This window comes from Ambystoma mexicanum, chromosome 4p (genome assembly GCF_040938575.1).
Source record: "Ambystoma mexicanum isolate Mex_15411 chromosome 4p, UKY_AmexF1_1, whole genome shotgun sequence".
In the NCBI taxonomy this organism is placed as follows: domain Eukaryota; kingdom Metazoa; phylum Chordata; class Amphibia; order Caudata; family Ambystomatidae; genus Ambystoma; species Ambystoma mexicanum.
Genome location: NC_090927.1, coordinates 270505240 through 270518267, shown reverse-complemented (window position 1 = coordinate 270518267; position 13028 = coordinate 270505240). Strand labels below are relative to the sequence as shown.

The 13028-nt window shown below is 41.3% G+C and overlaps 1 protein-coding gene across 2 annotated transcripts in view; it reads left to right on the top strand.

The window, feature by feature from the left end:
• The window catches only part of CLIC5 (chloride intracellular channel 5), a 971906-nt gene that overhangs the window by 665649 nt on the left and 293229 nt on the right, over positions 1-13028 (top strand). For both annotated transcript variants that reach the window (XM_069605797.1, XM_069605798.1), the window contains exons 3-4: positions 3122-3247; positions 4497-4603. In XM_069605797.1, the coding sequence (XP_069461898.1) occupies positions 3122-3247; positions 4497-4603 (233 nt within the window). The remainder of the gene's footprint in view (positions 1-3121; positions 3248-4496; positions 4604-13028) is intronic.

Genomic DNA, 13028 nt, shown 5'->3' with positions numbered 1-13028 from the left:
CCTTTGTCTAGTTTCTCATGTAACATTTTTATGTTACCCTTTCTACAATTAATGGCTGGTGGCAGTGGTTTACTTTTTACTACCATTGTGTGTTTTTACCGCAGGCTGTGTTTGCAGCTGCAGTAAGGCACCCATGGGTTCTCACGTTTGTCAAAATGGCCCTGGTCTTCTTTTTTCGCTGTTTCTTGATTGAAGCGTCCTTCTTGGGATTTACTTTGCGTGCCAAACCAGGTTTGGTCCCTTTGTTCGATTTGTCTTTGGCGGGATTCACTGGTGAAGGCTGCCTCTGGCTCCAGAGTGTCTGACAGGGCAGGCAGCGAGGGAGGTTCCCGAAACTCCCTGTGCTTAGTCTCTTTCGTTACAGGAATGCACCCAAAGGTGATTGGCTGGCTGTCCTTGGAGGACAGCCACCCTGCTGTGTGATTGACAGCTAGGCTGCAAATGAATGGGAGAAACCTGCATCAAAGGCTAGGTGTTTTTCTTGGAAGGCAGAGTCGACCACTGGACAAAGGAATTCGAAGTAGTACTTGGAAGAGATGCCTGCTGCAACTCCTGGGCCGTTGGTTTGACCGGTGAAGCCCTGCTGCAGTGCTGAAGCTCCGAATTTGCCTCAACTAGAGAAGCCCTGCAAAGGACAACTTCTTCCCTTGGGTTGGTGGGACCAATCGACCCCAAGATTAACTCATCTGGAAATCCTCTTGGAGCTGGCTGTACTTCCATTGCTGCTGCAGGAACCGATTGCCAGGGAGAGGAACACCAGAATCGAGTGTGTCATCTTTAAGTCGGACCCAAGCTCCAGGAAGATCCTCCAGACTCCCAGGAAGCAGGACTGACCAGGCCTGAGCCACCTCACCAGAGTGGTGGACCCCAGATGCGAGGAAAGTCCATAAGGTATCCAAGAACCGCGGTAGTTCTATTCGCGAGAAGCTGAAACCGCAAAGTGCCTCAGCTGAAGTTTGCCCATTGCTGCCGCCATCCTTCAATTCGTAGTGCAGGAGTCCACAGTCGTCCTCCCTCTTGTCCCCACGACAGAGGCCCAGGAACACAAGGATCTGCCATACTATAACAGGAACAGGAGCCAGCTGGAACCAATTTATTCAGACCTAAGGTACTGTAAACGAAGGGGGACCTACCTCCTGTTGAGTAGCCTTGCTAGCTCTCAGTTGAGACTTGTCTTGGTTGCTTTTGCAGAAGTGCTTGCAGCTTTGCCCCCCTCAAGCCTCCCAGCTTGTGGCCCAACAGGGATTTCATTTTCTACAAAGAATTCTAAAACATTGTGCAAGACTTTTTTTTACTTACCTTCAAGGAGTGCTTCAGCTCCCCTAGACTTTGCTCTATTGACATTGGCTGTCCTGGCTCCCTGAACAACTCTTCTATCCTCTGACATTGTGATTTAAATATCCCTCAACAAATGTCACACATTCTATAACTGTGTAGCTGAGAAATGGTAAATTTACTTTGCATTGGGGGATAAAAAAAGTACTTCCTGCTTAAGAATATTTTTAACCATTGTTTTATTCCCAAACCTTCTCCTTTTGACACCAAACTCAGTATTGCTCTAAATGTACCAGTGATATATCAATGTCCACAGTGTCCTAGTTATTTAAGTCACCTCAGGTTGTAGGAAGTGTTTGTGTGCCGTCCCCAATGGGTATCTACTGATTTATTGAAACTGAGAGTGTGTTTTTCCAAAGTATATTTTTGTGTTACATATATTGCTCCCTTCTAAAGAAGGCTTATTCAACTGACTGTTAAATACATAAATAATTGTTTAATCAAGAAACCTTGAATGTAAGAGTTTATTTGAATACTTGTCACTGTGAATCTCTATGTTACCACCCTACAGCTCACATTGACCCCTCTTGGAATAAGCCTGGCTGCTCAGCCACACTACCAACCTGTGTAGTACAGACTTATACCAAAGGTTGGGTTATCTATTGCCAGGAGGACAAGGTTGGTGCAGTCTCCCAAAGGGTACTGCATACAATCTTTCCTAACAATTGGTTTGCACAGTTGCATGCAATTATAAAGAAGGGAGATGTGTTACACATGGCGGCTTCCCCTGAACTGTGCCTATGTGTGCTGAGTGAGTGTGAGGTCAGCATCTAGATGATGTCATTGATATGATATGATATGGCATTTATAACGCGCCTATACACAAATGTTTCAAGGCACGACAAGACAAGGGAGGGGAAACAGAGGGAAGACAGAGACACTGATCCTACTAGGCCAGGTGACAATGAGATTGTGCAAGTGCTGGGGAGGGGAGAAGGGGAAAAGTGCGGGGGGAACGGTAGGGGGCAGTGCACTACATAGGATAACATTGAATAAATAAAGACAATGAATAAATGTGCGGACAGCTGGTGGCAAGTGCAAGGGTAAGTGCAGACATCAGGTGTCAAGTGCTAGTAGGGGCTGTTCATGAAATGTGTCTGATTGGCGGCTCCACCCAGGACACTTGGAAGTCAGGTTTCTGGATGGTGGGCCCCGCTCGGTCCCTGTACACATTTACTACTACTTGATCTTAAATACCTGAATCAAGAACTTACCTGAAGCTTACCTGGACTCATGAGAATACCTACATACCAGAGTACAACACTTAATTATGGAGAAGAATAGGTTACCTTAAAAACAGGCACACGTCATGAGCCTGAATCCAAGGCATGTTAAATAGCACATGCCTATTCTTTGCTTTAAATTTAGGAGCATACTTTGATGAAATATGTGGAACGTTGAACTCAATGTACCCCAAAAAAAAGTGAAATTTCTTTTCAGCTTTTAAAAACGCAACTTACATCGAAATTAACAAATTAAGACAACATTTTGAAAAACACAAGGTGCCTAGGTGCCCTAGCCAATGCTACTCATCCAAGCTTGGTCCACTCGTTAAGACTGGAGAGGGAATGTACCTTGGCCAGAGGTATGAGAGGAGGTGTTGGAGATGTCCGATAAGGAAAAGACAGCTTATCGACTGTACTTCTATTTTAATATAGAATCTTTTGTCAATTTTGAAATGAGAAACCTATACATGCCAGCACTATAAAATGCCTGCTGAATATGTCAAGTAAGTTCATCATGAAATAGTGTTGATTTGCGTAATAAAAGATGCCCTTCTTTACAGGAAGCCAGCCGATCTTCACAATTTGGCTCCTGGGACTCACCCACCATTCCTAACCTTTGATGGTGAGGTCAAGACCGATATCAACAAAATTGAGGAATTCCTGGAGGAGACTCTGGCGCCACCAAAGTACTGTAATATTTCTGCTTCTCTGAAAGAGCACATTCTATGCTGTGGGGGCTGGCTGTGGGATGGGGAGATAGTGGAAAAAGGATAACAAAAGAAAGCCAGGAATATATTATATTGTTAATTATCCTATTTTGAAAAACTCGATGATGGGCCAAATGTCAGGTCTCTGGAGAGGAAATGTATATCCTTTGGGTACACTGGGTGTCTATTTGAAACAATATTTATTTATTTTCAGTTATATAGCACAGCAAACAGGGTAACAAGCTTTTCCAGCCGCTTCACATGCACATTGCACTGGGTGCAACATTGCCAAATTTGTTCATCTCCATCTTGAAAAATTGGTGGCAGTTTGTCCAGAAGGGTCCTTTTTCTACTCGTGTATCTTCCACCTCTAAGCCCTTTGCTAACTCTCTAGAAGCAATCCTGTCTATGTCCATGCTATTTTAACACTAGGAGACTCCTTCACAAGTTGAACCTCCGCATTTCTCAATGTGTGCATGAAGCAAAGTGTTTTGACCGCGGCCATGGCAAACCCCAAACAGAAATTGTTAGCACCTGGGTGGTGCCATTCCTTCTAAAATTCAGTCAGCCAAAAATTGAATTCTGCAATCTGCTTCTTTCATCTTGCCTTTAGGACCCCTCTGTGAATGGCATGCCAGCTATTCAAAACACCAATAGTTATTCCCTCAATTCACCCTCAACCCACACCTCTATTGATTACTACTGCTTTCTATGAATCTCCATTCCATATCTGTAACCCACCACCTGCTGAATTTTTGTTTTCATCCCTCCATTTCATTTCTCACATACTAGCTCTGTTAATTGGACGTCTGCGCCTAGGTACTCCGTTCATAGTACTAGGACATGTACAGTATCCCCACGGTTATGGTATCCCAATGATTCATGTTGTTCCCCATTGTCTCTCAAACACCCACATGCATCAGAACCTCAAAGTATAACACTCCTTCTTGGGCCAGCAATGGCGCATCACCTACCCAGAATTGTAATGTGCATTCTTGTATACATCTTACCTAAAGTTATCTGCCCAGAGTAGCACACAATATTGTTGCAATGGGTGTCTATGCAGATCCTCATTAAAGGTTTCCTCCACAATTAATGTAATGATTATGTAATTTGTATGAAATCCTGCTACACTGTTTTTTGCCAAGTCTAGATAGCATGTGGTTGGTTTGTTGGACTGGGTGTTCATGGCTTCAGTGTTTTTCACATTGAGTCATCTCTTTCTTAGGTACCCTAAACTGGCTGCTAAGCATCGGGAGTCCAACACTGCAGGAATAGACATCTTCTCCAAATTCTCTGCTTATATCAAGAACACAAAGCAGCAGGACAATGCCAGTGAGTAGACCGTCCCACCTTGAATATTTGCTGTGAGTCATAGACTGCCTTGTAATTAAGTAACTGTACTCTCTTGTTTTGTATATTGTCCACTGTGTAACTAAGGAAAAGCATTTCCTTGTAATGCCCCCAGATACCTCTGGGTTCGGTGCGCACTATAAATAAATAACCAAACAAACAAACAAACAAACAGATAAGGTATGGGATCTGCTGTCAGACTGCTCGCCCTCCTTCCAAGGCCATGCCATTACACGTGTCAGGGGGGTGTCAATACTTACATTTTCAGGCATTGCAGCCATGGTCTAAAGGGCTGAAACAGGTGTTATTCGCCCAGCACCTGAGTTATGATTCGTATATCCGGAAAGGTTGTCTAATGAGAGCGCTAAGTAAACATTCCAAGGGTTATAATGTTGCTTTTATTCATATGATAACAATGGGGGTCATTACGAGTTGAGCGGTAGGGGCTTAACGGCACCATTAAGGATGGTGGTGCCGTTAAGCCCCTACTGCCCTATTCCGAGGTCCCTTAGCGGGTGCCAGAAGGAACAGCTGGTCTGACCAGCCGTTCTTAGCGGGACCCGTTAAGGGACCTTGAAGCTAATAACGGGCCCCCAATTTGCGGGCCCGTTATTAGCACCTTCCCCATTCCCATTGAGCCCTATAAGGGCTCAAATGGGAATGGTTTACTAAATGGGGACTTACCGGGTCCTCCAAACTCGTCCTGACCCCATGTCTCTTTTTCAGTACTGTTTGCTTCCTCCTCTTCCCATCCAACGCCATTCTGATACCTTACTTTAGCAATACCTCATCTCATTCAGGCTTGTACGTATTGCTTGCTAATCAAAGCACATTTATTGTAGAGATGCATTAAGTAGCAAAATAATAAACCTGTTCTCTTGCTAGAACCACCTCCATCTCAAGTTCTAGCACTGTACCAGACTAGCAGAAACCAAAAATAAACCAGAAATTTACTCGGTATATCGTCTTTCTTTTATTGCCAAGAACCACCATAGACATAGAAGAAAGGCTGCCTGTAAACTGTTTCAATGTAAAGAGCTTGCTGCATTACTTTTGCCACCATCTTAAACCAAGGTGTGGTGGCAGCAGTGGAAAGAAAGGAAGACTGAGTGTTCTTAGACTTTGCAATTAAGAGTCATGTAAGCCAAGTGCAGAGTCCAGAGGGTACTGAGTTGTGTAGCATGCATTGTGAGGTTTTCAAGGGATAGTGAAGAGTATAAAATATGATGATCTAAAAAGAACAACAATGGAACAAAGCCCCGGGGAACACAATATGATTATTGGGGATCCTAGGGAGATGTAGAGACAAAATAAAACATTAAATAATGTTCTGTTATCATTGTACACATCTCTGGAGAGGATTAATCCTCAGTGTATAATCCAATTATGGGGAGTCAACAGATTTATTGAGGAGGTTTTACCTGAGGCCAGCTTGCAGGGCGTGTAGCTTCTGCTCTCAATGGCAAATGGAAAAGTCGCTCCTCCGATGGAACTGGTGCGGCCCTACAGACGGATGGGCGGTCCCACTTCAATAACTGGTACCAACAGCTCTTTGCTGTCAAGGTCCAAATAACTGCTGTAACTTGCATCTGTGCCAATTGGATACATGGCCACAAGGATCAGCGGTGTATAGTCTGTCAAAATGTCAGTGTCTTTAACATCTAGGAATGAGATCTGTGAGGACAAGGGCACAAGAAGTATTATTCTTAAGGCTATAGCCGGCAAGGGGGTGCACTGCCATGTACTTGTATTTTTTTTATTTTATTTTATTGATTTTATTGTTGTTTAGTTTAGCACACAGCGTAAATGTTTCAAACCACTTTTTACCCTACTGCCCAGCTCTTGTTTTGTAAACGATTTTTTATGGAGTAAAACAGAAGTTCCATTCCAATGGGTGTATTTCTTTAGTAAGTAATTGTGTTTTAATTCCAAGCACATCTTTTTTGTAACGCTAACTTCTTTGCACCTTGTAATTCAAGCAAGCGAAAATATGCATTTTCCCCTTACATTTACTCCTCAAATCCGGCAATAATGTAACTAGAACTTCTTTTTGTGTCTGGGCTCTGCTGGTGGGACCACTAATCCCAACATGTTCGTGTAGTTGCATAGGTTTAAAAGGGGGCAGGCTGCTATGTGCCCGTTGTTTTCTGTTGGAAATAGTTTTACTCCCTATTATTTTGTTGGGGGTATTTCTCTGTGAGTATGGAGTTAATGTCCCTGACAGCTAACACCACTGATTTAGTAGCATCGCTTATCCAAATAAGACAGCAAGGCAGCGACATGTTGCTTGAACGCTCAAGGCATTGATGTCATGCATAACAACCATCTGTCTTTCCTCACTGCAATGGCTTAAGCTGGGGCACCTTCACCTGTGCTACAGCCACACTGAATGGAACCATGTCCTTTCCTGACCTACGAACGAGCCTTCAACGAGAGTGTCAGGCTGGTCTTTCTGAATTGAATTGAAATGAACTGACAAATGAATATAGCACATAACCCAATCGGGGTATAACACCAATATTATTTAAAAAAGAAAAAGAGGGTGGATGTTCCCAAGATGGGGAACTCCCGTCCCCTGCGCCCTATCTATAATCTGTATGTACAGAAAAATAATTTGGCAATGTGATGTACTCTCCTAAGGCAATGTGTTGTAACACTGTCGTATAGAGTCACCAAATGAGCTTCATATATTTTAGGTAAATTTATATAGTCTTAATCTACTGTGAGTCAAATTGACTAACAAATTTCAATCAAAGCAAAATATAAATGAGTAACAATAACAAGTTCTTTAGCTCAAGAACTTGACTTTAATCCATAATGTGATCACCCAAAGCGTTTCGAGATTTCTCTCTTCATCAGAGGTACATAAATCGAGAATTTTCATAGTTTCTATTAAAACAAAGAAATAATATCAATTTTAACAGAATGAGATAAGTGCAAATTAGTTAGCAACGAACAATCAGTTCAAATTTAAGAGTGTTTACTTTAGATGAGTGCTATGGCAAATATCCTTATTTTTGTGAACTCATCATCATACAATGTCATAACAATATTTCCATGGAATCACAAAGTATTAATATGGCATATTAGTTGTGGTTTGCAGTTTTACAAATACCATTGCCTGCGTTTTTCAAATAATCCTGCAATCTAAGAATTGCAAATGAAAAAAATTAGGCTTGCTAACCTTGTGTGTAGTATAGAAAAGTTCCTCTGGCGATCTTGTCTCAGGAAGGACATTGACATCAAGGGGGTTTGGTTAAGGAACACGGGTTCAACAATTGCACGTGGTTGCCTATAACAAGGATCATAGATTAAAAGATAGCGTATGGTGGTTTATGAGTAGTATAAATGTATATACAATAAGTAGAGGCTAACAAGGTGTTAGTACTTTTCTGAAGAAAATACAAGAATGCATAAAAATGCTTAACACGTGGTTGCCTATTACAAGGATAGGGGGTTAGAGGGAAGCTTATGGTTGCTTTTAATAAGCATATGTATATATCCAATAAAATGGATATATGTTCTTTTCTAAAGAAAATATAAGCGTGCATAAGAAAAGCTAACCCTGTAAGAATACATAGAAGCGCCAATCAGGAGGTAGGAGTAGATTGGTTGCAGACAGACCAACGTTAGTTGTAATGTCACAGGGATAACACCTCGTAACTATGAAAAAAATCGAGCAGAGTGTCGTTGTAATAAAGTACTCTAAGCTAGATACGTGGCTAAATGAGCGTGTGCCCATAGAAACTTACTTGAAAGGCGTTCTCAAGCGATGTGTGATAAAATCGCGGTAGCAGACGCCGTCGCGCTGGAACTTGATTGTCTACAGCGTTTGTTTACTATTTATAACGTCATAAGAGTGACGTAAGCACGCCAATGCGTGCCCATGACAAGTAGTTCTCACGAGGAAATGCGCATGCGTATTGCAACATTTTTCTATAAGAAATAAAGGAAAGCTGAACAAATTTGCCGGCACAAAGTAAAGAAGCCTAAGAAGTTCGATATATGACCCATAAAATCGGGCCAGATGTGTTTTTAGATAATGTGACAAACCACCATATACCTAAGATATATTCAGTGTCTACGGTGTATCGCGGCGCATGCGCACGATGAAAATTGCATGGTTAATCAAAGAAAAGGTAAGGGGATTAGGTATTGGTAGAGAATAGTATTTCAGTAATATTTCTAAGTGAAAAAATGACTTAGAAGTTATGCCAAAATTCTCAAGGAGATGTTATAAAATGGGATTATGCATAGAATGATCCAAAGTGCTGTTCCATTTAAGGATTCACAATCTGTGAGGAGTAATTATATCTCCAATAGGTATTGACATAAGAGTTATACAGATATTGTTCTATACATCTGGCAAAGAGACAAAGAGATGTTCTTATTCTGTACATGGTAAAACATGGTGAGAAGGGATAGCCCAAGGTCACAACAGGATGTTTATATTATGTAACATTTATGAATCTTTCCACAAAGAAATTCTCTCCACAAGGAAATTCAAGTGCTCTCCCATACAAGGATTCACAATCTGTCTATATTTGCGTATTTTTCCACCAATGTGTAGTATCTCAGATTTTTCAGAATACAGTGCAGTGATGTAGTTACTTGCTTTAAGAATTAGGTGTTTACAAAAATGGCCCCAAATAATAGTCCTCATTAATACCTAGCGGGTTTAATGAGTCAAGGCGATGGATCCAATATAATTCTCTTTGGGATAGTCTTTTTTCAATATCACCACCTCTGGGTAGAGGATGTAGAACTTCTAATACTACTACCCTCATTTGTGCAACATTGTGATTGTGGTCTCTAAAATGTCTGTAGACGGGTGATTTGATGTTTGTGGTTCTGATATTTGATTTATGTTCCGTCCATCTTTCTTTGGCCTTCCTTGCTGTTTTGCCTATGTAATATTTACCACACTGGCAACGTAGCGCATAAATGACATTTTTAGAGTCACGGGTTGCATAATGCTTCAATGGAATTTTTTTGCATGTGTTTGCATGTCTAATATGATCCCCTTTGATCACATTGGAGCAGTGTTGGCAGCTGAGACATGGGAAGGTTCCTTGTTTAGGTTTACTCAAGAATGTTTGAGTGGGTTTTTTTTGTTTCTCCGCTTTGATAAGTCGGTCTCTGAAGTTGCTGCCTCTTTTAAATGCTAGAATTGGTGGTTCTGGAAAAAGGGAGTTCAATTGAGGATCTTTTGATTAAATCCCAATTTTTATGGATTATCCGCTTGATTCGAAAGCTTTGGCTGGAGTATTTCAGGGTGTGTATTAGATTTGTTTTGACTTGTTTGGTCTTTTGAGTCAGAAGCTCTTCTCGGCTTTGTATATCTGTTCTTCGAATTGCTTTGTCTAATAACTCTTCTGGAAAGCCCCTGTCCATAAATCTGTTTTTGAGGGAGGCATATTCATCCTGCAGTTTTTCAGTATCAGAGGTTATCCTTTTAAGTCTGAGCAATTGACTATAAGGTAGATTGTCCTTAAGATGTTTGGGGTGAAAACTGTGGAAGTGCAGAGAGCTGTTCACATCTGTGGGTTTTCTATAAATCCTTTTGTTGAATCTTTGATTGGTGATTTTGATTGTCATGTCTAGGACATTTATTGATGGTTTTCCAATTTCGATAGTGAATTGAATCCTGTTGTTACATTGGTTAAGATATTTCCAAAAGAGTATGAGTTCTGATTCTGTACCGATCCAAATGCCGAATATATCGTCGATATATCGTAACCAACTCCTGATTTTGTCCTTCCAAATAGGATTGTCCAAAACGAATGTCCGTTGAAATTTGTACATAAAAATATTCGCATATGTAGGGGCTACAGACGAGCCCATAGAAGTCCCTGATTTCTGAAGATAGTATTGGTTGTTAAAGCGGAAATAGTTATTTTACAAAATGAGATTGATGAGTTCTATGGCAAAGGTTTTATGTATCTTAATGTCTTGGTGCTTGAGTAGAAACCATTCTAAAGCTTCGATGCCTTGGTTGTGTGGAATTGATGTGTATAGACTGCTTACATCTATAGTGAACAGTAGCAAGTTAGGTTCATCTGTTCTGATCAATTTAATGATCTGCAAAAAATGTGTAGTATCTTTGAGATAAGTTTCTGTCTTTTGTATAAAAGGCTGCAAAGCTGTGTCCAAATATATTGCAAGAGGTTGAAAGATGCTTTCAGTACCCGCTATTATTGGTCTTAAGGGTGGATCCGTTCTGTTTTTATGAATCTTTGGCAGGCCATAAAAGACCGGATTTCCTAAAAAATCTTGATATAACAACTATTTCGAATTGAGGTGTGAATAGTGTTGAACACTTGGTTCTTTTTTTGGTTTCCCCGATTCGGGGTTGGCATCAACACTTAACACCAGCACCCTATACCACTAGATATGTCATTTTATAAAATTAATACGCTCACTGACAAATCAGCAACTACATTGGCCTTTTCTGATGAAGAAGCAACGAGAACTTGACTTTAATCCATAATGTGATCACCCAACGCGTTTCGAGATTTCTCTCTTCATCAGGGGTACATAAATCGAGAATTTTCATAGTTTCTATTAAAACAAAGAAATAATATCAATTTTAACAGAATTAGATAAGTGCAAATTAGTTAGCAACGAACAATCAGTTCAAATTTAAGAGTGTTTACTTTAGATGACTGCTATGGCAAATATCCTTATTTTTGTGAACTCATCATCATACAATGTCATAACAATATTTCCATGGAATCACAAAGTATTAATATGGCATAATAGTTGTGGTTTGCAGTTGTACAAATACCATTGCCTGCGTTTTTCAAATAATCCTGCAATCTAAGAATTGCAAATGAAAAAAATTAGGCTTGCTAACCTTGTGTGTAGTATAAAAAAGTTCCTCTGGCGATTTTGTCTCAGGAAGGACGTTGACATCTAGGGGGTTTGGTTAAGGAACACGGGTTCAACAATTGCACGTGGTTGCCTATAACAAGGATCATAGAATAAAAGATAGCGTATGGTGGTTTATGAGTAGTATAAATGTATATACAATAAGTAGAGGCTAACAAGGTGTTCGTACTTTTCTGAAGAAAATACAAGAATGCATAAAAATGCTTAACACGTGGTTGCCTATTACAAGGATAGGGGGTTAGAGGGAAGCTTATGGTTGCTTTTAATAAGCATATGTATATATCCAATAAATTGGATATATGTTCTTTTGTAAAGAAAATATAAGCGTGCATAAGAAAAGCTAACCCTGTAAGAATACGTAGAAGCGCCAATCAGGAGGTAGGAGTAGATTGGTTGCAGACAGACCAACGTTAGTTGTAATGTCACAGGGATAACACCTCGTAACTATGAAAAAAATCGAGCAGAGTGTCGTTGTAATAAAGTACTCTAAGCTAGATACGTGGCTAAATGAGCGTGTGCCCATAGAAACTTACTTGAAAGGCATTCTCAAGCGATGTGTGAAAAAATCGCGGTAGCAGACGCCGTCGCGCTGGAACTTGATTGTCTACAGCTTTTGTTTACTATTTATAACGTCATAAGAGTGACGTAGGCACGCCAATGCGTGCCCATGACAAGTAGTTCTCACGAGGAAATGCGCACGCGTAGTGCAACATTTTTCTATAAGAAATAAACGAAAGCTGAACAAATTTGCCGGCACAAAGTAAAGAAGCCTAAGAAGTTTGATATATGACCCATAAAATCGGGCCAGATGTGTTTTTAGATAATGTGACAAACCACCATATACCTAAGATATATTCAGTGTCTACGGTGTATCTGTCATGATGCCTACCCCCAAGGAGCCAGACCGGGCCCAGCAACCCCAGAGGCAGACATCATGTTCCCGAGGGAAGTCCCAGCGGCCCCAGGTAGGGGCCTTTTGGACTCAGTCCTGGCGCTTTTGGCGCCAGGCTCATGTTGGACAACAGTCCAGGCGCCATAGGCGCCAGGCTCATAAAGGATGACTTTGAGTTAAGAAGTGCTTGGTGTGAACTTACCTGATGCAGACCGTGCTGCAACATCCAGGCCACCTAGAGGCCTGAATGGGACTATTTTACCTATGGGACTACTTTACCACACGGGTGTGGCCGGAGGAAGAATACATACCTTAGAGGAAGAATACATACCTGGAACTACTTTGAAGGCTATTTAAGCCACGCCCAAGCAGCAACTCATGCTTCGCGTTGTTCTGCACCTAGCAGCTGGACACTCACCGTGTCTGCTCCTGCATCCGGACTCCAGCCACGCCCAACAGCATCCTGGAACACCTGTAAAGGGAGAAGAGAGGAGAACAGGAGAAAGAAGAGACATTACCTGCTTAATCCACATTCCAGAGTCATCTCGCCGACGATCCTAAATGGAAGACATTCATTTTTAAAAGCACATCGCATAGCTCGCTGCAGCGCAGCATTCCACTCAC